The 25,660-nt window shown below is 37.0% G+C and overlaps 1 protein-coding gene across 1 annotated transcript in view; it reads left to right on the forward strand.

The window, feature by feature from the left end:
* The first annotated feature begins 1,869 nt into the window (after positions 1 to 1,869).
* The window catches only part of LOC138709039 (uncharacterized), an 82,700-nt gene continuing 58,909 nt past the window's right edge, over positions 1,870 to 25,660 (forward strand). The window contains exons 1-6 of the mRNA XM_069839520.1: positions 1,870 to 2,620; positions 6,085 to 6,216; positions 8,403 to 8,485; positions 8,624 to 8,803; positions 12,516 to 12,694; positions 19,302 to 19,411. Of these exons, the coding sequence (XP_069695621.1) occupies positions 12,689 to 12,694; positions 19,302 to 19,411 (116 nt within the window). The 5' untranslated portion in view covers positions 1,870 to 2,620; positions 6,085 to 6,216; positions 8,403 to 8,485; positions 8,624 to 8,803; positions 12,516 to 12,688. The remainder of the gene's footprint in view (positions 2,621 to 6,084; positions 6,217 to 8,402; positions 8,486 to 8,623; positions 8,804 to 12,515; positions 12,695 to 19,301; positions 19,412 to 25,660) is intronic.

Raw genomic sequence — 25,660 nt, forward strand, 5'->3', positions numbered from 1 at the left:
GATGGTTTTATTTCAATATGTTCAACACGATATATTCGGTCCCATGTTATAGCATAGTCCATTAAATTTCTACACTGTCTATTTTTCTTTCTTTAATTTTTCAGCATTGTTTAAAAGGTAATGGTAAAGGTATCCCCGTAACATGCCATGAAGGCACTTGGGGGGCATGGAGGTAGAGCCCCATGCTTTCCGTGACCTCGGCACTAGAATGAGGTGGTATGGTCGGCACTATGCTCTGACCGCCTTTTACACCTGGGAAACACCTAGCACTCAATTTTATAGGAGGCTGAGTGAACCTCGGGGACGTTCTGAAAGTTTGGCAAAGGATAAAAGATCCTGTCACCACCTGGGATCGAACCCCAGACCTTCTAGTCCATAGCCAGCTGCTCTACCAACTGAGCTACCCAGCCGCCCTTTCAGCATTGTTTAGTCTTTATCAACCTACACCTACACAAGATTGTGTTGGATGAGATCAATTAATATGAAAAGTCTCCTGGTTTGATATCATTTAAATGTAACTTCTAGACACGTGTTTGTTGTCCTTATGAATCTCATTCGCCTTGTGATATTGTAGCATAATGTACTGTGACACAAATTGTGTAGGTGATACTCTGGATGTCATGTTTTTTTAATAATGTGTGAGTGAGTAGGACTATGTAACTTATAGTTGCTGTTGAGAGCTAGAGAGTTTGCGATTGGGAGACAAAGTGCAATAAGGAAGTTACATATTAGTCACAGCTGCAGGAAGAGTTGAGTTAGCTGAAGGTTTCGTGTTGAGAGGTAGAGAGTTTGCGATTGGGAGACGAAGTGCAGTAAGGAAGTTACATATAAGTCACAGCTGCAGGAAGAGTTGAGTTGGCTGAAGGTTTCGTGTTGAGAGCTAGAGAGTTTGCGATTGAGACACGAAGTGAAGTAAGGAAGTTACATATAAGCCACAGCTGCAGGAAGAGATGAGTTGGCTCAATGTTTCGTGGTCACTGGATGCTACTATTCAGTAAAGGTTACACCGGCTGTTTGAGGATGTCATCTAACGTGAATAACTGTTAGGATGCAATGAATATATCTATGAAGAGTTAGTAGCATGAACTACTATGTTAGACCATGGGCTGCGCTGAATGTTTCCCTGATCATATTGATTTCTGCAGTCATTCCTCTCTCAGCATTTGGTTCTCCTAACTATTCGTAAGGGTTTAAGAAGCTGAATGTTGGTGTACCGATTCTGTTGATGAGAATTTCTTGTGTTCCACGTCTGTTATATGGATGTTTATCTGTATTGTATTTTTCAAAAGAAGGGCTACTATGCAATTACAGTCTTTACTAGGCTTTCCTTCGTCCTTAAAGATTAATTTTTACATAGTGTCACTGACATGAATTAATGACTTTCTTAGCCAAAACTCCTGCTAGGATTAACTCAATTTAAAAGAGCTGACCTTCAAACACCGAACGTCTTGTAGTTTAGCTAAACAAAAACATACCCTTTGGTACCTTTACGTACGTTTATCATTGACTCAATATTCTACATTGATCTATAGATGTGCTGACATGCATTTCATGTATTTTCTTAAATGTGTGTGATTTCGCTTGACATTTAAACACAGTTGATGATAAATAGGGAATTCTATTGTTCCCAGTCTGAACCCCTCTGGATGACAGGTCGATTAAAATTTACTATATGTCGGTCGTGCAAAAGATTCAATATATAAATAAAATAATATAATATAATATAACATAATATAAATTGAAGAATTCTTTACCCCTTGACTGCTATACGCATACTTTTATCATACCCAATTTTGTTTTAAATATGACATCATAAATGAAATCATACACGTCCGTATTGTATTAATTATATCACTTTTATTTTATATTATAATTAATTGAAAAATAATGTTTTGAGAAAATAGTATTTCAAAAATTAACAGATCGTTCTTTCCAGTAGGCTTAGCATACATACTACATTGGCGTCATGATAACACAAATATAATTAAGTAATAACACGTCTTCGGACATGGACAACAATATTTTGAGAGATATATATTTTAGAATTAATACACTGTTATTTTCAGTCATCTTACGTAGACTACTGTCCATTACTTAGGAGAAGACGAGTGAAAAGAATGTGACCTTCTTAACTATCGCTGCTGATTATTATAAACATCGCTCAGATAAGCATCCCAGTAGCCATGTTATTACTCGTACAGGAAACATGAGTAACAATGCATATGGAAATTAAAGCTAAGTTGAACAGAAGGAGACCTAATGTTTCCGCTTACTGCAGTACAAATATTGCACTTGTTGTTGTCCGTTATCTGTTCACATCCCTTCCTCCTCAATCCACTCTCGTCTTCTCATGAGTCACCAACAGTAATGTACATTTACATACTACAGTAGCAACATGGCATAAGTATCACTGAATTTATTTTCCATTTTTGCTTTCCCTTCTTTGTGTAAATAGCCGGTGTATACAAATATTTAGGTTTGCCCCGCTCCTGCCCTGGCTGTTGGACAACTGGCGCAGTCAGACAACACTGCGGCCAAGCACGCTGGCCCCGCTAGCGGCTTCTCCAGAAGCACAGCCGCAATTTCGGCCGCCTCCTCAATTGTTGAAGACAGTCAGGAAGTATCTCTTCAATGTACATGTGAAAGTTGCTTGCATGCAGGGATGTGCAAAGGAAATCTACCTGAGCCTTTTTTTTCTATTAGCTTCCCATATTTCAAAAGAAGGGCAACTATGCAATTACTGTCTTTACTAGGCTTTCCTTCGTCCTTAAAGATGAATTTTTACATAGCGTCACTTACATGAATTAATGATTTTCTTAGCCAAAATGCCTCCTAGGATTAACTGAATTTAAAAGAGCTGACCTTCAGACACCGAACGTCTTGTAGTTTAGCTAAACAAAAACATACCTTTCGGTACCTTTACGTCCGTTTATCACTGACTCAATGTTCTACATTGATCTAAAGCAGTGCTGACATACATTTCATGTAATTTCCTATGATTGTGTGCTTTTGCTTGACATTTAAAAACAATTGCCGGTAAATAGGGAATTCTATTGTTCCCAGTCTGAACCCCTCAGGGTAACAGGTGGATTAAAATTTTACTATCTGTCGGTCGTACAAAAGTTTCATTATAAAAATAAAATTATATATATATATATATATATATATATAATATAAATTTAAGAATTCTTTACACCTTGACTGCTATACGCATTCTTTTATCATACCCGATTTTGTTTTAAATATGACACCATAAATGAAATCATACACGTAGGATTGGTGCACCAGTAGCTGACCAATGTTATATATATTCCATTTTAACTAAGTATCCAGATGTCTTAAGGTCCTGTTCCTTCAGGAATCATTTTTCTGAACATAGCTTTGAGTGTATTGAATACACCGAATAACATGAAGTGGCATCTCCATTCATACAGGAAGTGTAAATGTACTGTACTGAGAGCTGCTGTAGTTAGCACATGGTCGAGCACCAGGTTGTAATATCAAGCTTCAGCCGCAGAAGAAAATGTAAGTATTGTTTTGCCTGTTGTGCTAAATATAAGTTAATAGTTTCCAGAAGTGCCTAAATTTTCAAGAATATCAATTTTATTTATTTTAAGTGTTATAGGTTATGTGTACAAGTACTGGTACTGGATTTATTAGCATGTTACTATAAGCTGACCAGCAGTGGTCAAGCACTGGGACTACTTGATGTACCAGTAGTTGTCCATATTGGTAATTGTTTAGATCAGTTTATTGTATCCTTACAAACAAACCATGGCACAACAGAACATTTTGAAGTATCCAGAAGGGGCCATGGTGAAAGCCATAATGGCTGTGCGAGAGGGGGAGGGTATAAGAAAGGCAGCAAGATTGTATGGTGTGCCACATTCCACTCTAATTAATACAATAAAAGGAAAAGTTCCCAAAGAGAGGAAGATGGGCCCTTCTTCCATTCTGACTGAAGCAGAGGAGAACCTGCCTAACACAACTCATCTACTACAGCCTGCAGATGTGTCTGTCTTTCGAAGTCTAAAAGCAGGTTGGTCAAACATAGTAGCAGAATGGAAACGGAAAACAAATAATAAGTATATCACCCGAGCACTGTTTGGATCATTACTGGAGAAGGCATTAGAAGAGAGAGCCACTGCAGATACCATAAGAAATGGTTTCCAAAAATGTGGTCTATACCCTTTCTCTCCAGATGCTGTGGATTATGAAAGATGTATGACTCATGAATCTCGGCATTCTGATGGTGCAAAAGGAATTATTGCCTGCAAACCTACCATATTTTCTGTTGAGCACCTTCTATATATCGAATCAGCAATGAAGTCAGGAAGGGCAGAAGAGTTCAGGGAAGCTGAAGGAGAAGGAACCTAGAATGGTGAAGAATCCGCACGGGAACTGTTCAATCTAGGGCTTAAACTTCGGAAGAGAGTTATGTAGCAGGCAAACCACTCTGATATGAAGAACTCCGATGCAAATCAAATTCAAAAGGAAAAAAATGGAAATGGGATATCTGACAGCTGTGACTTAAATGATACTTCAGCACCATCCACTTCAAAAATGCCTCCTTCAATACCATCCACTTCAAAAACTCCTCCTTCAACACCATCTAGGCCTACTACAACAGCAATTTCAACAGCACCCAAAACAAAAGAAGGTATTAGTCTTGCATTTGCGAACACCATTATTTGGCCGACAGAATCACCACAAAAATCCAAAACCGCAAGAAAGAAACTATGACTACCTCATGCTGCTATCTCTTTGGAATGGTTGAAATACTGGAAGGACAAGGAAGATGAGAAGCAACAAAAGGAAAAGGCAAAGAAAGCAAGAACACTGAAGATGAAATTAAACCAAGATAAGCCTACACCAGTAACAAATTTGTCTAAGAGGAAAAAATGTGACGAGAATGAAACTTCTGATGAAGATGGTATTATGGAACTGCAAGATACCTCAGATGACAGTGTATTTACAACTAGTGATGATGAGGCAAGCAATGTGTGTATTGGTAATCCAGCTACAAAGCAAAATGTAATTCCAGGAGCTTTTGTATTGGTCAGAGTCATGTCTGGAAAAAGAAATACCATCCCTTACAGATATGTCTGCATTGTTCAAGAAATGAAAAATAAATCTGAATTGAGTGTTATGGGTTGTAAATCTGTAAGTTCTGAACTTGTTGTTTTCAAATTACAGTTAGATGATATTTTTGTAGCAGGTTATGATGTTATAACTGATCTACGACAACCTTTGATTGAAAATACACAGGACAGAATTTGTTACCGTTTCCCAAGTAAAATAGATGTGAAAGAAAAATAAGCCCTTTATGTCTAAGCAAATTTTTGTATTATATACTGTTGTTTTGTGTGACTGAAAGGTTTTGTAACCTAGTGATAGTGACTGAATTAATTACTTGCTTTATAATGTCTTAAATTGTTATGTAATCTTCAAATATGTACTCTGGTCAAGTACTGGAACATTACTGTTCAACAACTGGGATGCAGTGGTCTGCTACTGGTGAGTTAACGCATTGCTTCAAGAATGTTTTTTTTTCTCAAACCATTTAATATGTATCCTACATTTTCCAGTACCATTCATTTGTGTAACCTTAAGCGAATCATTACTGATAATTTCAATGCTTATTTGTAAATATCCTTTAATTAAAATTATATTGTAGTAAATATTTTCACTAAATGGTCAGCTGTTGGTGCATCAACATTACGTATTGTATTAATTATATCACTTTTATTTTATATTATAATTAATTGAAAAATAATGTTTTGAGAAAATAGTATTTCAAAAATTAACGGATCGTTCTTTCCAGTGGCTTAGCATACATACCACATTGGCGACATGATAACACAGGTATAATTAAGTAATAACACGTCTTTGGATATGGACAACAATATTTTGAGAGATATGTATTTTAGAATTAATACTGGTACACTGTTATTTTCAGTCAGCTTACGTAGACTACGTACATTTACATACTACAGTAGCAACATGGCATAAGTATCACTGAATTTATTTTCCATTTTTGCCTTCCCTTTTTTGTGTAAATAGCCTATGTATACAAATATTTAGGATTGCCCCTGGCTGCTGGACAACAGACAGACAGACAACACTACAGCCAAGCACGCAGCCGCTGCTAGCGGCTTCTCCAGAAGCACAGCCGCAATTTCGGCCGCCTCCTCAATTGTTGAAGACAGTCAGGAAGTAAGTATCTCTTCAATGTACATTTCGAAGTTGCTTGCATGCAGGAATGGGCAAAGGAAATCTACCTGAGCCTTTTTTATCTATTAGTTTTCCATATTTCAAAAGAAGGGCAACTATGCAATTACTGTCTTTACTAGGCTTTCCTTCGTCCTTAAAGATGAATTTTTACATAGCGTCACTTACATGAATTAATTATTTTCTTAGCCAAAACGCCTGCTAGGATTAACTGAATTTAAAAGAGCTGACCTTCAGACACCGAACGTCTTGTAGTTTAGCTAAACAAAAACATATCCTTCAGTACCTTTACGTCCGTTTATCACTGACTCAATGTTCTACATTGATCTAAAGCTGTACTGACATACATTTCATGTAATTTCCCATAATTGTGTGCTTTCGCTTGACATTTAAAAACAATTGCTGCTAAATAGGGTATTCTATTGTTCCCAGTCTGAACCCCTCAGGGTAACAGGTGGATTAAAATTTTACTATCTGTCGGTCGTACAAAAGATTCAGTATATAAATAAAATCATAACTATATAATAAAAATTGAAGAATTATTTACGCCTTGACTGCTATACGCATACTTTTATCATACCCGATTTTTTTAAATATGACATTTTAAATGAAATCATACACGTACATATGTTATTAATTATACCACTCTTATTTTATATTATACATAATTGAAAAATAATGTTTTGAGAAAATAGTATTTAAAAAATTAACATATCATTCCTACCAGTAGGCTTAGCATACATACTACATTGGCGACATGATAACATAGGTATAATTAAGTAATAACACGTGTTCGAACATGGACAACAATATTTTGAGTGATATATATTTTAAAATAAATACACTCTTATTTTTAGTCAGCTTACGTAGACTACGTACATTTATATTCTACAGTAGTAACATGGCATAAGTATCACAGAATTTATTTTCCATATTTGCCTTCCCTTTTTTGTGTAAATAGTCTAAGATTGTTTTAGATGAGATCTTTTATTAAGAAAGAAAGAAGTGTAATTTGTAGACACGTGTTTGTTGTCATTATGAATCTCATTCGCCTTGTGATATTGTAGCATAATCTACTGTGACACAAATTGTGTAGGTGATATTATGGATGTCATGTTTTTTTAATAATGTATGAGTGAGTAGGACTGTGTAAGTTACAGTTGCTGTTGAGAGCTAGAGAGTTTGCGATTGGGAGACAAAGTGCAGTAAGGAAGTTACATATTATTTACAGCTGCAGGAAGAGTTGAGTTGGCGGAAGGTTTCGTGTTGAGAGCTAGAGAGTTTGCGATTGGGAGACGAAGTGCAGTAATGAATTTACATATAAGTCACAGCTGCAGGAAGAGATGATTTGGCTCAAGGTTTCGTGGTCACTGGACGCTACTATTCAGAGAAGGTTACACCGGCTGTTTGAGCACGTCAATAACTGTAGGATGCAATGAATATATCTATGAAGAATTAATAGCATGTACCGGTATGTTAGACCATGAGCTGCACTGAATGTTTCCCTGATCACATTCCTTTCTGCAGTCATTCCCTCTCAGCACCTGGTTCTCCCAACTATTCGTAAGGGTTTAAGAAGCTGAATGTTGGTCTCCCGATTCTGTTGATGAGAATTTCTTGTGTCCCACGTCTCTTATATGGAGGTTTATCTGTTTTGTATATGTACCACAGTTTAAGATGTATTGTATTTCCTGTCGGTTTTGTTGATGGGATTCACCATGGAATTGCCTAACATGCTTTTCATTTGGAGGAAACCTTGCATAAGAAACCCTATCAGTAACGAGCCAGGTAGCAGTATAAGCTATGTCCGAGTTAGTTCTCAATTTGAAGATGCTTTCTCTGAACTAAACTCGTTGGCTGTGGGTAGGTTGGTTACTTTGTTTTATTGATTGAGACATGTTTAGCTTCCAGGATTTCTTTGGTCTTTGTCTGGCCTGCCTGCTTGGTGAATACTACATGTTTGTCTGGTTTATTAACCTGTTGTCCAGTATTCTGTCGAATCTATTTTGATTTTTTTTTCCCCGAAACTACGTGGGACTGATTCTTCTGGCATGATACTTTTCTAATTTTTTTTATTCTTTAAATCCTCAACACATTATATTCTGTCCCCTTATTATAACATAGTCCATTGAATTTGTACAGTATGTATTTTTCTTTCTTTAATTTTGCAGGAGTGTTTACACTTTATAGTCCTACAGCATAACACACCATACATAATGATGGCTAAATTTGAAACAGAACAAGATAAGGTAAGGTAAGTCACTCTGTATATCATAGAACAAGGTATGGTAGTGATTTTGAAATGTTTTATTATTACAGTAATGTAACGGAAAGAATTAAATCTAGAGATCCACAATATTTTTATCGTGAACTGTCAAACTGTTATTTGCAGAGGAAGTGGCAAACAGTGCAGTAAGAGAAAGAAGCCATGTCTTGTGATTGTTAAAAACATCTGCCAGATGTAAAACGCGAACTGGAAGAGATAAAGATCGCGTATAAAAAGCTTCAGAAATCGCTGATTTTAAGCGAAAATGACAGGGAAGAAGCAATTGAATACATAGTGAAATGGCGGGTAAGTAATCTTTGATGACTCTTTGACCCTCTTGTTATTACCAATTGCATCGATGCTAAGGAATATAGTGACTATTAGTATAGTAGTAACAAAAGTACTCTTTGGGATAGATTCCACTTCTTTAAGGTAGAAGATGAGTAAATTTCTTCGTCATAGAGTTACTTTAATATTGTATAGACACATAGTAAGTGGTCATGTTAATGTTTGAAGTATATTGCACAGTGTGTGTGCGTGTGCGTGCATGCATAGTCCTTGAATATTGCATAGGATGTTAGTGAAATAAATGTTTATTGCTGATCTTAATGCTGGAGTCATTAATGGAAAGTGAGACTTCATATTAAGTTAACCTTCAGAATATATGAGGAACAAGATTGTGTTAGTGGAGATCATTTAATAAGAAAGAAAGAAATGTAATTGGTAGACACGTGTTTGTTGTTGTTATGAATCTCATTCGCCTTGTGATATTGTAGCATAATCTACTGTGACACAAATTGTATAGATGATACTATGGATGTCATGTTTTTAATAATGTATGAGTGCTTAGGACTGTGTAAGTTATAGTTGCCGTTGAGAGCAAGAGAGTTTGCGATTGGGAGACGAAGTGCAGTAAGGAAGTTATATATAAGCAAGCCTAGGGAGTTCAGCATTTTAAAAACAGGTTAATGATACACAAAATATATATTGCTGGTTTTGTTTGTAAAGCAACTTCCTCTGCCCAGTCCCGAAAGAATGCCCATTCGACTTCATACTAGTGATCGCTTGTCTGATAGTTGATAGCTAGTATTCCAAGAGTACAGGTGAGTACTAGTCTTCTGTGCACAATTACCATTCTGACAGTTTCACTGAAAAAAGAGGATAAATTAAAGAATCTTTTGGAAGTATACGGAAGTAAGTACGTTTATACAGATAACATTAATATCACATATAACGTGTGCCACACTGTAATAAAGGGCAAGAGTGCCAAATACATAGAACAGGATATCAAAACTCAGAGACATGAAGCTCATTTTCAATTATTCATATGTAACGAGAAGGAAGCAAGCGCGCCTTCTATTTCAAATTCTTATAAACACAATGATTTTTTTCCGGGATTTGTGTGAAATGATGGTGAGCTGCAACATTCCTTTTAACAAGTTGGAAAACCTCCACTTCAAGAATTTTATAGAGAAGTATATGGGTAGAATTGCCCTGTCTGAAACAACTCTATGTAAAGAATATTTAATGTCATGTTACGAAAATGTTCTTCATAGCATTCGAGAAAAAATATCTAATAACATTTGGATTTCTGTAGATGAAACCAGTGACAGCATGCGTAGAAGTGTAGCAAATGATGTTATTGGAATACTCAATCCACAAAGTCTGGGGAAAAGGTTTTTATTAACTTCAGAGGTACTCGAAAGAGTGAACCACAAAACTGTGTCAAGTTTTTTTTTATCAATGTCTCTTTTATAGCCCGACAGCATCAAATGTAGAAATGTTCTCCTCCTCATTACCGATGGCGCACCTTATATGACAAAAGCAGCTAAGGAAATTCAACAGCTGTATCCTAAACTGACCCATGTGACTTGTTTGGCTCATTGCTTGCATAGAGTTGAAGAAAAAATGTGATCCTGTTTTAGTCATGTGGATCGTTTTATTTCTTATATGAAGAAAATATTTTTGAAATCACCCTCTAGAACAAGAACCTTTAAAGAAATGACGCCAAAAAATCCTTTACCGCTTAAGCCTACTGTAACTAGATGGGGAACTTGGTTGGACGCTGTCATTTATTATGGGAAATACTACAATCGCATAGCTGAAATATTAAATGTACTCGATGACGAAGACACCGCTGCAATCAAAGAAGCCAAATGCCTCATCTCGAACAATCTATTAGAAGTTAATTGCAAATAAGTTTTAAGACCTTTACAAAACCATTATTCTGCTACAGTCAAGAAATATGGAAATGATTGAGGCCATCAGACTCGTTGAGGGATTATCTACTACAAACAATCAAAGTGAAGATGAAAAAAGTGTGTTGGTGCAACAAAAGTTTAAAAACATTCTCAAGAAAAAAGGTTGGATTTTCCAAACTTTGTGAAATTCGAAATAAAACAACAAATCGAAAACACAAAGCTTTAAACAGTGTATTGACAGTGATTGTCATAGTGAGTGGTGCATGGTTTAAGTTTGCCCCCACCACATCATGTGACGTTGAAACAACCTTTTCTCAGTTAAAAAATTGTTTGTCAGAAAATAGAAGAAGCTTTTCATTTGATAATTTAAGAATTTATGTTGTGGTTCATTGCAACAAATCATATGGTTCGTGTTTGTAAACAAAACAGTAAGAGGAATAACTAATTTCTAACATATGAATGTGTAAGATTTGTTTTTGTAATTAATGTTATATTTCTGTACTATTTTGCAGTTCACTTTGTCGAACGTAACGTAACCCTTTTATTGTTACGCTAAAGTTTGGGTGAGAAGTTATTTTTGTCGTAGTCTGTACTGGAACACCCGTGTACGTATTGTATGCTCACTGTATGTAAAGAGCGTCAGGGTTCAATAAACCTCCTTTCATACCTAACCTGTACGTATTGTTTACCTGCTGAAGTCCCGGGCTTTGCATGTAAGTCACAGCTGCAGTAAGAGATGAGTTGGCTCAAGGTTTTGTTGTCACTGGATGCTACTATTCAGTGAAGGTTACACCGGCTGTTTGGGCATGTCACCAAATGTCAATAATTGTTAGGATGCAATGAATATATCTGTGAAGAGTTAATAGCATGTACCAATATGTTAGACCAGCGACTGCGCTGAATGCTTTCCTGATCACATTCCTTTCTGCAATCCTTCCTCTCTCAGCCTCTGGTTCTCCCTACTATACATAAGGATTTAAGAAGATGAATGTTGGTATCCCAATTCTGTTGATGAGAATTTCTTTTGTTTGACATCTCTTATATGGAGGTTTATCTGTAGTGTATACGTACCACAGTCTGAAAATGTATTGCATTCCCTGTTGGATTTGTTGATGGGATTCACCATGGAATTGCCTAACATGCTTTACATTTGGAGGAAACCTTGGATAAGAAACCCCATCAGTAACGAGACCAAGTAGAATCAGAAGCTATGTCCCAGTGCAGCCTCAGTTCTCAAGTTGAACTTGCTTTGTCTGAACGAAACTCGTTGGCTATGGGGAGGTTGGTTACTTTGTTTCATTGATTGAGACATGTTTAGTTTCCAGGATTTCTTTGGTCTTTGTCTGGCGTGTCTGCTTGGTGAATACTACATATTTGTCTGGTTTTTTAACCTGTTGTCCAGTATGCTGTCGAAATCATTTCTGTTTTTTTTTTTTCCCTAACCTATCTGGGACTGATTATTCTGGCATGATATTGTTTATTCTTTAAATCCTCAACACATTATATTCAGTCCCTTGTTATAACACAGCCCATTGAATTTGTACAGTATGTATTTTTCTTTCTTTAATTTTGCAGCAGTGTTTACACTTTATAGTCCTACAGCATAACACACCATACATAATGATGGCTAAATTTGAAACAGAACAAGATAAGGCAAGATAAGTCACTCTGTATTTCATAGAACAAGGTATGGTAGTGAGTTTGAAATGTTTTACAATCTCGCACCATTGCCTTGTTGTTACAGTAGTGCAATGGAAGGAACTAAATCTAGAGATCCACAATATTTTTATCGTGAACTGTCAAACTGTTATTTGCAGAGGGAGTTGGAAACACGTTTGGATTTAAAGAAACCTTTAAATTATGAGAGGGGAAAAAAGCAGTCTGATGTAGAACAGGAGCTTGAAGAATTGAAGTTGGCCTATCATGAGCAGGAGAAATTAGTCAAGTTACTAAAATCTGAAGGAGAGCAGCAACGGTGGAGATCATTAAAATGCAGGTAATCTGTGGTGATTCTTTGGTCTTGTTGTTATCACCAATTTTATCGATGCTAAGTAATACAGTAAGTGTTAGTGCAGTAGTAAGGAAAGTACTCTCAGTGATAGATTCCTTTTTGTTTAGGTATGAGATATGCAAATTTCTTTTTTCATACAGTTCTGACACTTTAATTTTGTAATTTACTGCAAACACATAGAGAGTGACCATGTTAATATTTACATAGTGATCAGCCATGTTAGTGTTTGAAGTATGTTATGCTGTGTGTGTGTGTGTGTGTGTGTGTGTGCGCGTGCGTGTGCGTGCGTGCGTGTGTGTACATGTGCGTGTGCGCGCGTGCGTGTGCGTGCAACATCAGTGATAGTAGCTAATTCTGAATATAATAGTGTGTTAGTGAAATGATATATTTATTGGTGACATTAATTCTGGAATCATTAATCAAAACTGAGATGTCATATTAAGTTATTCTTCATAATGTGTATAAGAAACAAGATTGCGTTTTGTTGAAATCATTGAATAATGTAAGTCTTCTGTTTTGATATCATTTAAATGTAATTTCCAGACAGATATTTGTTGTTGTTGTGAATCACATTCGCCTTGTGATGATATAGCATAATCTACTCTGACACATATTGTGTGTATTGTAGGTGATACTATGGATGCTCTGTTTGTTGAATAATGTGTGAGTGAGTAGGACTGTGCAAGTTATATTTGCTGTTGGGAGCTGGAGATTTTGTGATCGAGAGACAGAGTGGAGTAAGGAAATTACTTATCACTCACAGCTGCAGGAAGAGATGAGTTGGTTCAAGGTTTCATGGTCATTAAACGCTACTCTTCACTTAAACTTACATCGACGGTTCAAGCATGTCACCAAACATCAATAACTGTCCGGATGTGATGAATATAATACTGTATCTGTGAAGAGTTAATAGCATGCACTGGTATGTTGTCATTATCTGTTAGAGCAGGGGCTGCATTTAATAATTCCCTTATCACATGTTTTCTTCTCTCCAACTCTGGTGCTCCCAACTCTACATAAGGATTTAAATAATTGAATGTGTCTTTCCAGTTCTGTTGATGAGAATTTCTTGTCTTCCATGTTTTTCTGTTTTCTGTATGCCCCACAGTTTTTAGATATGTTGGAGGAATTAGTGATGGAAGGGCGGATGTTGATGACCTAAAAATCTACTTAAAATGATCATTAAAATACCCTTAAACTAATGAAAAAAGACATGAAATTAAAAGAAATTGACATTTAAATATTATTCACCATACTCGCACCACAACATCTTAAAAATTAGTCACCTTGTTTCAATGACTGTCCTCCAAATCTCGGAGAGAAGAGTCAACTTCCTGGAATTTGGCTAAGATAAAGGAAAAGAACATGCAACAAAATTGAGGTTTTAAGGGAAAACTATAGGATTTTAATAGGGTTTACAATGTGTTTCAATCAGAGATGGTTCATGTCAGTGCCTTCATTCTCTCTCCTCCTCCTTCCGCGCTTCACTTTTGCTACCAGATCTTCCAGATGAGAAAGTGTGAATGACAAAACAAATTGTGGGCGCTGCGTGCATTCTTGCAATCTTCTTGTTAAAAATACTGCCTACTACTATAGACACCCCTTCCAAACCATGTTGAGGACATAAAAAAATCCTGTCCAGGACATGGTGAAAGTTTCCCCCCTTCCAAACAAATTCTAAAGATACCCTCTTACCGACAAAAGAACAGTAACAGTCAAACTCCTCACTTAAACTAAGCTGCTGTCAAGCATTTTATATTACTTCCATTGTGTGAAGTGAAGCCTTCAGTGGAATGAGGAATGGACTTTACAGTCTGTTCCAAATTATAAAACTCGAACTTCACTGTTATTCACTTATTCAGTAGGTAATTACTACTGACCTATTTGGTTAGAAAATGATTTAACAGACCTATCGGTAAAGAAAAAAATAAAATGCATTCCAAATGATCTAAAAGTTCTTCATAGTATTAAAAATGGCCAAAAAATTCCGAAAAAAAATGACCTATTAGTTCAAAAATGTAAAAAAAGTCTAAAAAATGCTATATAAGAAATTACTTTTTTCGTTGATATTAACATAGAAAGGATTTCTATATTAATAGGCATTGCCTTAATGTGAAAAATAAGAAGATGACTTTTCATCAACATCTGCCCCCTAGTGATGAAATTCACCATGGAATAGCCTACAATGTCTTATATTTGGAGAAAATGTCAGATGAGAAGCTCTTTCAGGTAACCAGACCAAGTGACATTCGAAGCTATGTCCGAGTGCAGCTTCAGATCTCGAGTTCAACGTGCCATAGTTTACACTATACTTGGGGAGAGGTTATAACAAACCTTCCTCATCCGAATGCCTTCTCTTTCCCATGCATTTCTAAACAGTTCCTAACTTCTCACGGTTGTCATGTCTTTCACTTACTGAGGGCTGGCTTCAAGGTCGTTACTGTAGAGTATCAAGTGGTGATTAAATGCAATGAGATAATTTCGTCCTAAATCTTTTAAGCATTATTAAAGTATTTTTTATTTTTATAATTATCCGATATCTGTTTCAACAAAATCGTTCTTTAAAGGTGTGTGTGTTTTTGTATGTGTGTGTGTGTGTCCAATGCCTAGACATTTGGCAACAAAGCCATTTGTCTTCCTGCACACCAAGAATTTTGGATCAAGATGCCCTCTTACTCTAGGGCAGCATATTGTCTTTTATGATGTTGCGTATTCATTTGTGATTATCATAGGTGCTTCCCAAAATCCGATGATGGAAATGTGAATCGCATCCAGTAATAAAATGGGGACCCTTGATCGTACGATCCCTTCAGATTCTCCTGTTGGATGAAGAGTTATTGAGTCAATGGGGAAATAGGATGAATTAGTGATTGGATGTGAATATCTGTGATTTTGTCACTGTGGTAGGTTTGTCACATGTCTGATATACTACTGAATACATAATGTACTACTGTGTTTATTCAAGGAAGAACAGTTAAATTATAGCCTGAATGAATTAGAAGTTGAAATGTCACTCATAGTACATAAGATTGTTTATGTTTGTACGCAAATTTTCACTTTCTCAATATATTGTGTGGTGGTGGTGGTGGTGGTGGTGGTGGTGGTGGTGGTGGTGGTGGTGGTGGTGGTGGTGGTGGTGGTGGTGGTGGTGGTGGTGGTGGTGGTGGTGGTGGTGGTGGTGGTGGTGGTGGTGGTGGTGGTGGCGGTGGCGGTGGCGGTGGCGGTGGCGGCGGCGGCGGCGGCGGCGGCGGCGGCGGCGGCGGCGGCGGCGGCGGCGGCGGCGGCGGCGGCGGCGGCGGCGGCGGCGGCGGCGGCGGCGGCGGCGGCGGCGGCGGCGGCGGTGGTGGTCTATAGCCCAGGAACTTGGATTGTCTCCATTGACCTTCTTGCTTCCCAGTATAATGTTGAAGCTGAGTCCAATTGCAGTGGGGTTAATGCTGGTTGTACAGGTATTCTATTGTCATTACTGAATTTTCTTTAGTGCATAAGACACGCATTGGAGATGGATATATATGAAGATTTTGTGCAAGGGTGCTGCCAAGCAGATGTGTCCTGTTATAATGCGAAATGCAGTCACTGCTTGATATCTAGGTGAATTTAGGATTGATGAATTGTTGGTCAGGACAGACCATAACTTGTTGTTACTTTCAAATTTTTGTCTTTGTTATAATTCTGTTTTAATAATTTTATAGATTATTAATTTAGCTGGTCTATATGACATACCGGTAATTCATGATTTGGAATTTTTTGGATTTTACTTGTTTTTGACAGGAGGCCCGCTGTTTTGTTCCCTTGTAGTCCATAGTGTGCTGGGACTTACTGCATATTGAATTTATTGCTTTAAAGACCTCCTCATATTGTTCTTTTCTAAATGTAAATCAGCTTAATTATCATTTCTAGTTTTCCGTGAGATTTCAGCACAAGTTTCATTTGTGTATCACATTTCACGCACTGTTAAAAAATCGGTAAAGTGAAAATATAATTTTGTGGGTTGGGACATTTGTATGCTGTGTGCCTCATATACTCATATAACTTCTTGGATAGCTGCTAAAGAATCACTGAGTATGACTGCTTTATTGAAGGCATAAAATTCTAGATTTTCTTGTAAATATACGTTTTCAGCATCTTTGATAACAATACTAGTTTTGACCATGCCATCTTGTCTATGGAGAGTGATTCATAATCAGTATTATATACTGAAACTGAAAGACTGCCAAAGAATGCAATAGGTCCAAAGCATTCCTCTGCTAAGACTATGGAAATACTAATTGCAGGTGTTGCATAGTTTAAAAGTTGTAATTATTTTTGATGTCTAGACCTGGATTTATATGTAAGTAACTTACTAAAAATCAAGAATGACACAGAGTACAATTCAGTGAATGTGGGTTCGGATGGGAGGGTTTTTGAGCTTGGATCACAGGACTCCGAATTGTAATAGACAACTTAGTAACAAGGACTTGACTGTGTATCTTGTAAACCACGTGCTAATTTATTAAAGACCTTTAAGGGTATCAAAGGTAAATACTGAATGACAGGAATGGCATTTATGGCTTGTATGTTCATAAATTATAGATTAACAATATTAACTTCTAGCACATATAAATCTGGGCTCTAGTTATGTATACAATTGGTGAATAATCAATCAATTAATCAATCAATCATTCTTCTTAATGTATCCAGCTGTTTACTGACAACATAAAGTCCACTATAGTCCACTGTGGTCTATTCAGTTGTTGTTTTTCACGAGAAAAGAGTGGTATTTTGATCAGTGTTCATTATAGATGCCTGTTGCTAGTAGCCAGAGGTGGGGTTTGGTCCATATATATTGCAGAGCTGTATCTTCTGCAACTGGTACGGATGATTTTAATTTACTTCTTTTGTGGTTTATGGATGGACAGTATAGAAGAATGTGTTCCAGATCTTCATCATGATTATTACACCACAAACAAGTAGGATTATCAGAAATGTGAAATCGGTGTAGGTACAATATTGTGTGACAATGTGACCTGTTCTGCCTCTTGTTAAAAATGTTTGAACATGTCTGGGCAAGTTTTTGTACATTTCCAGGTCATTTGATTTCTTTTGTACAGACTGTAAAATTTTTCCTTTGTCAGAAGAGAGCCAATTGTTGATCCATAGGTTTATAAAATGAGACTTTACTGAATCAAAAGCACTGGATAGAGATATCACTTGAAGAAGTCTTGGTTGCAAATATGTTGCCTGTTTTGCAATATTATCGACTTTCTCGTTTCCAGGTATACCACAATGACTAGGTATCCATTGAAATGTTATTTCCTTTGGAAGTTTTTTAGTTTACTTAGTTGTTCCTGAATTGGAATAATTCTATGTGCATATAGGTTTGGTACATATTGAATTATATTAAATATAGCCCCCTTGGAGTCGGTAAGTATGCAAATAGATTTTTCAGAAATTTGAGTAACACACTGAAGAGCAGCATCAATAGCTAGCAATTCAGTGTCAAGACTGGAAGAGGAGGAACATGGTATGAAATAACTTTCTTGATGTTTTGGAATACAGTATAATACCCTGCTCCTGATGTTCCATTATTAGGATTTAGAGATCCATCTGTATAAATTTGAAGATGATCCTTATATGTGCTGCAGAGTAGTTTCATGGCATCTAACTTAAGAATGTATGGAGTATCACAATTGGTGAATAAGACAGTGTGTTTTCTTGTATATTAACTTAAATAAAGAGAAGAATTTTCAATTATCATATAGAAGTACATAATTTTTCATATGACTCTTTCACCATGTGTGTATTAAAATTTCGAACACAATTGGAATAAGTTTTTTTCTCACTAATCATTTTTGTGTTAATTTATTCTTTAGTGTCACTATACCTATAACTGTTTTTTTCGAAAGATGGGACATGATACGCATCTCGCCAAAAATTTGTAACTTACTTATTTGTTCCACATATTAAAGTTTCAATGCTAATGTAAGATCTGTGGAATATAATAAATGAAATGAAAATGAGCGGCCATACTTGAAAGTATAGCATTACTTTGCCAATTTGAGCGACCTTATGATCAGCTGGTGCAAGCTACCAGCTGACGTTAGATGACTAACATTAAAACATTCATTGATAGTTGATGCGAAGTTTTAAAAGAATACAAAAATCGACAGGAAATGAAATACGAAACGTATTACTGGCTGACATAATGTTCACAACAAATGGCGCCAAAAGAGCTATTGAGCACTCACCACATGGGAACTATAAATTTGACAACTCAACCGTTGTTACCATAGCAACAGGCTTCCCTTGCTATGTGACAATCAGTCGTTTCTCCGATCGCAGCTCTAATGTCATGTCCGATCTTTAGAAAAAACGGTTATGCACCTCTTTCTTTCAACTTCTTTTCTAACTCCTTTGCTTTGATCATTGCTTGCTCAAGTTCAATTTTTGTAGCACTTATTTAGCGTCCTTTAGTTCTATTTCCTGTTCCTCCAGTTTCAATGTTAGTTCCTCCAGTTTCCTCTTTGAAACGTCTTTGGCATTAGTATAGCTTTTTAAAGAAATTTCCTGCTGCTGTAGCATAATATGTATTTTGTTTCATTTTCGCCTGCAGATTGAGATACTAAAAAAACAAATTAAGATTACTGAACAAGGAGACATATCTGAAGATGACTGGAGAATGTACAGGAATACAATTGCTGGATTCTTGAAGAAACGCTACCGGTATGAAGATAGAAGTCGTGGAGAGCAGGTTACAGATAAAGGCATAGGGCAAATGAAAGATTGTAAGAAAGCAAAGAATTAACTATGTATTTGTCAAAATTTAAGGTTATATTAATCAAATATTATATGTAAACAAAATTTTATAAAGTTAAATTAATAAGAAAAAAAATCTTATGTTTTATTTAATGTCACTCGCAACTGCAGACGTTATATCAGCGTCTACGGATGTGCCAGAATTTTGTCCCGCAGGACTTCTTTTACATGCCAGTAAACCTACTGACATGAGCCTGTCACATTTAAGCACACTTAAATGCCATCGACTTGGCCTGGGATCGAACCTGCAGCCTTGGGCATAGAAGGCCAGCGCTATACCGACTCGCCAACCAGGTCGACTAAATAAATAAATAAATATTTAAAATTTGCATTGAATTATCGTTGATCCTTTATTGTCATACCCAGAACATTTTCAAAAATTCCCTTTGGCTATAAAAGTGTAAGTACTACTATTTTAATCTTGTATTTATTTCTTTCAAGAGACTTCCTCCTTAATTAAAAAAAAGAGAATATAATAGAATTTACTGCACAAACACATGAGTACATCATGTGGATTACAATATATTATAAATTTTGTAATTTAATTACATAAACATTTTAATTAACCTATAATATTTACCTGAGACCTATGGCCTTAACTCTGCCAGTAGAAATAAATCTGTTAAATAAATAAATAGATATTATAATGAACGATTGTTACTAACATTGAAAATCGAAACATAATGTATTATCGCCGCGCTCTCATGGTTAACATTCGGCAGGTCTTTGAGCGGCCTCGTGCATAACATTCGGCAGGTCTTTGAAATTTAATTGTATTATTGTTTTCAATTTCTTATGTCGCTGCTCCAATCACTCGCCTCAATTTCAATATTGCAACCAATAAGCTGCTTCCATTATTAAATGACACCTACTTGTCTAATCCACGTGGACTAAAACCGAGGTTGCAATGTCTTGTGCTGAGGACGAATATTAAGGTATGTGATTAAAAATTATTATTAAAGAGTTATTATTAAGAGTTAAGAATGTCAATGTACTCATATATGAAATAATAATAATAATAAGTAATAGTAATAATAATAATAATAATAATAATAATAATAGCCATTTAACAGTATAACAAACTAGTTCTTATTCTTATCGAGGAAGTAGACGTGACAACGTGATGCTTAGAGTGAAACCTACAGAGTAACAATCGGTCAGCAAAATTATGTTTTAAAAGCACACTGCATGTTATTGTATCATGCCGACATGTTAAGCATGAGGCTGCGGCGATAATACCTACAGTGTTGATCGAGAAGTTTCGTCACAGCTCCATTAGTTCTAGTAACCCAGAAGAAAGTTGGCACTCTTGCTTTCATTCTGGTTTGATGGACTCACACCCTTCCAAGACTGACGGCCGCAAATCCTGACTGCCACAAGGGTTGAAGAACATTTGTTAGTCCACTTCAATCTCTACTTGATTGTGAGGATAGACGAGTGTAAAATTTTTTCTATCGATGAACGAGTGTTTGTAGTGGAGAATACGTTTTGAAGAGGGAGAAATTACACTGCGAAAGTGAAGTATAAATTCTTTGAAAGTTTTCCAAATTCAAGACTACCAGTACCACATCGGGATAATGTCCGTGGTTTAATAAATAAATTTCGCAAGACAACTTCAGTGCATGATGTTGGGAGGAGTGGTAGACCAGATATCTTAACTGAAGAGAAACTGGCTGATATTTCAGATAGGAGACTTAAAAGGCCAACGAAATCAGTAAAGAAATTGGCCCAACAAACCAATCTTTCTTATGGTTCCAGATACACAGCAGTGAAAAAAGAACTCGAGTTACTGTATATCCATATAAAGTGTCGGTTGTACAGATGACGTGAAAAGAATCCATTATTGCGAATGGTTCCAGAGATTTATCATGCACCATGGAATTGACATGTTAGATAGGATGGTTACCAGACATAAAGTCCAGGATTATAATGTCCATAGTTCTATAATGCCCACTTCACTCTGATGTCCAGAGTCAAAATGTCCATAATAGTATAATGTCCACTTCACTCTGATGTCTAGAGTCATAATGTCCATAGCTCTATAATGTACACTATATCCATTGTTTTGTAAATCGCGTATATACACAACACATCTTCGCAAATCCACCGAACACAAACAACAGAACAACACTGGAGAAACTCCTCTACAACTACCACCAGCCCCAACCACCAAACTAAAACACACAAACAAAACCTCATACACGTGTTGGATATTTTATTACTGTCTGAGAGGACACACGACAGCAACAAAGAGGCAGATCAATAAAATAACACTACACCATGAAAGTCTCCATATCCATTCAGACGCTTCTGCCACCGGAAGGGGAAACTTAAAAAAAAAGAAAAAAAATGAAAAAAAAAATGTATGTATGTGTGCATGTATGTATGTATGTATGTATGTATGTATGTACAGTGCTCTGCCCAAGAGCAGGTCTTTAACTGCAAACCCAGCATCTCCCATTCTTCCCAATTTCTTGCTTTCCTATTAATCTCCCTATATAATACCTTAATGCTGTCTATCAACTGATATCTTTTACCCCGAACTCTTGTCCCGTTCACCATTCCTTAAGCATCGCAAATTAACAAATTAGGCATACACCAAAATAATTAAAAAAAAAATAAATAAATAAATAAAACAATCACCACACTCACACACCTACTGGCACTTATGCCAGAAATAGTGTCATATACAGTATGTAAATATATATTTATTATTATTTATGTACAATGGCTGGAGAGGGCCTCTGGCTCAAAGCCAGTAAAGTCAATAAACATCACTTGATATCCATTGTTCATGGAGTATCCTATGTAAAAATTTTCAAGTGCAAAACTAATCAGAATTGAAATTTTTAAAGATGGAACAAAATCCTCAGTTAGTGCCATCACAGAAGGGTAAGCCATTTCTTTTGTTTTCGTGGATACCTGTACCAACATCATGACTTTAATAGAGATAGGACAAAAATATATTGACGATGCAAGGAAAGGAAAATTTGCAATGACAACTAACAGCAACCTGGATAACATTCGGGTTTTGCGGGATGGCACAGATAAGCATTTACTTAGTGCTGATGAAGCAGGTATAGAAGTAAAGCTCATCTTGAACCGTGTTAGGGCAAGAGCAAGAACGATGCCAATTGAAACTCCATCAACTGTTTTTGCGTTGTAGCAGTTTTCCATCAGAGTGATCCTGAACTGCAACAACTGATAAACGGTAACTTGTTTTTAAACCTGCAACAGATCGGAATTCCTGGAACCAATCTCCCTCGTCTGTAACACATCCACATCTTGTCCCAGACCCTTTACTATAAGCAAGTCTTGGAGAGTCTGCATGGCCTCAGTCATCCTGGCACATGCGCAACTGTCAGAGCGCTTCGTGTGGCTCAGTGTAAGTGAGATAGCCATATCTGACCCCGAGCTTGACATGTCACAGCCCCACTAGAAAATTTCCCCACACCATAAGCACGTTTCCAGCATGTGCACCTGAATCATTGCACCACTCCTACATGCTGGGTTGTCCAACATGTATCACAACAGGCCAAGGCCGACAGTTTGAACCCCAGCTCTTCCAGAACCTAGTGAAGTTAATCAGCACCACAAGGTTCTGTACAACCAGCTTGCATCCCAGATCTAATGATTGTTGTTATTGTTTAGTTAACTGTCCTAAGACAGGTCTGAACCTCACAAGTGATACCAACAAGGCACCACTTATGAGACAAATAGGCCATGAGATAATGGGGTAGGGTGGCCAGTTCCTTTCCCCCTCCATTGCATACATCACCGACTAGTTACATATTACACCAGTCAGACTTCAGATGCATACAAACAATTGTTCTTCCTCTGACACATATCGTCAAGTGAGATGTACTGTCTGATAATAGATGTACATATCAGCCAGAACCTCAATCAGAGGATGAATCTAATGATATGGTGGAGTAATTCCACCAACAACTGATGGCATCCATTATGTGCCAACTGGGCATGTCTTGGTTCTAAGCATTATTCATTGTCCTCCTTGGTATACGTAGCGCCCATAATGAGGATTTAGGAGCATCTTCAGCTGAGCTCGTGTACGGAGAGCCTATTCACATCCCTAGTGCACTGTTGAGAGCAACAGAGACCCAGAAACCTAAGGACACACCTCTGACTTCGCCACCAAAATAGTGCAACAGATGAGACGTCTTTGTCCAGTCCCCATATCATGGCAGCCCAGCACATTTATTTTCGAGGAGCTGGCCACCTGCACACATGTGTTCAGTGGAATGACACTGTCTGCAGCGCTCTCCAGCCTTCATACACAGGACCTCACTAAGTTGTGCAATGAGACGACAGGACACTAATCATAGAAATCAACAGTAAGCACTTACATGTCAGCATCGATAGAGCGAAGACAGCTTACATTCTTGCTGGTGACATTCCATAATCCAGACCCTCTCCCACATTATAATCCTGCAGTGTCAGCCCAAGAGACTGTCGTCACCACCCATTCTGGCTGCCATGTGTGGTCCCGGCCCATTTCATAGACTAGCTCCTTCACTCCGTGAGGGCTGGTGTGGCAGCATAATACCAATGACTGCCAGCATCACTCATGGTGAACCACTGTGCAGACGTATTTTTCGAGCTGAGTTGCCATGGTTACTGTGAGCACGTTCCTGCCAATATGCTATATTAGTTAAGTGTTAATAAACCTTGGTTGGACAAGTGTGTTACATATTATTCTTACGGCCTAAGATATCCATTCCCAAATATCTATTCGACACTTTCGCTTTTGTTTCCTTTGTATAGTATGAGTACCGTATGTCGTCTACGTATCTGTGCCAGTATATTATGTTGTCTGCATATTTGTTGCGTTCATTGTTGAGTATGTATGTTTGTTCTATGTCGTGTAAAAATATCTCTGCTAGTATGCTAGATATGGGTGATCCCATTGGCAATCCTTCTGTTTGGGTGTAGTATTTGTTGTTGTGTGTGAAATAGTTTTGCTTTGTTATGATGTCTGTGATTTGGATGATTTCTTCGATGTGTTCTTGTGGTGTGTTGTTGTCTGTGAGCATTTGTTATAGTATCTGTAATGTGTCTTGTATTGGTATGTTAGTGTATAAGTTAGTGATATCGAAAGATGCTAGTGTTGCACTGTGTGGAATGTGTTGTTGTTTTGTTTTGTTGACTAGGTCTATAGTGCTTTTTATTGTTGTCTGTTTTCTGAATTTTATGTTGTTTCTGATGATTTCGTCCATGTGTGTGGCTAGTTTGTGTGCTGGTGCCTGTTTGTAGTTGCTTACATAATTAACACGAGTAAGATCGTCATTTAATCAATTATTTATACGTACGAAAGATTCAATATGGATAAGAACACTTATTTCGAATTTTTAGTGCAAATACATATTTTCAAATATTCACATAAAAACACATAAAATTCAGTTTTCATCAAATAATTTTCGACAAAAGCCCTATTTGAGATTAGGCCTAATCGTCACCTGAATGTTCGGTGCAGTTGCTTAGAAATGACAGCTGGTAACTGTTTCTCGGAATTGCCTATGTGTGGACCTGTGAAACTACAGTCTGCTCTCTCACCACAAGCGATAAGAGCTGTCACCACTAAAAAATTGTTCAGTAATACACACAAACATTGATGTGTCATTTAGGAGTGCCTTGTAAGTTACCATAATACTGATTCAGGAAGTAATTAGAATTTCATAAACATCAGCTGCCTCTGGTTCCGTTTCCAATCATGAACATATCTCTAGCTAGTGCATGTTGCTTCTCAATGGCAAGGGCTCCTTATCAGTCTTACCATAAATATTTAAAAAAATATTCTGTTATTTCAAAACATTACACACTGGTACTTGAGTCGAGACCAGCTCACTCACTTGTTAATTTCTAGTCCTGTGGGGTGATGGTTTTCACAGTTACATATTTTTAGTCTATTACAACAATGCCTAAAGGAAAAGCAACGACAAGTTATCATTTGCAGCAATACGATAAAGAATTTAAGGACATTTTTAGTTACGCATCGTGTACTGCCAGCCATATGGGAAATCAATAAGGCTGAACAGCGATCTCAGGTCACACAATACATAGCTGGCAACAAACACATCGCTGGAGTTTCGAATAAAACGAAAAAACAAGCTCTGTTTAGTGATCCAGTTTCAGGTTATT

Source organism: Periplaneta americana, chromosome 11 (assembly GCF_040183065.1).
Source record: "Periplaneta americana isolate PAMFEO1 chromosome 11, P.americana_PAMFEO1_priV1, whole genome shotgun sequence".
Classification (NCBI taxonomy): Eukaryota; Metazoa; Arthropoda; class Insecta; order Blattodea; family Blattidae; genus Periplaneta; species Periplaneta americana.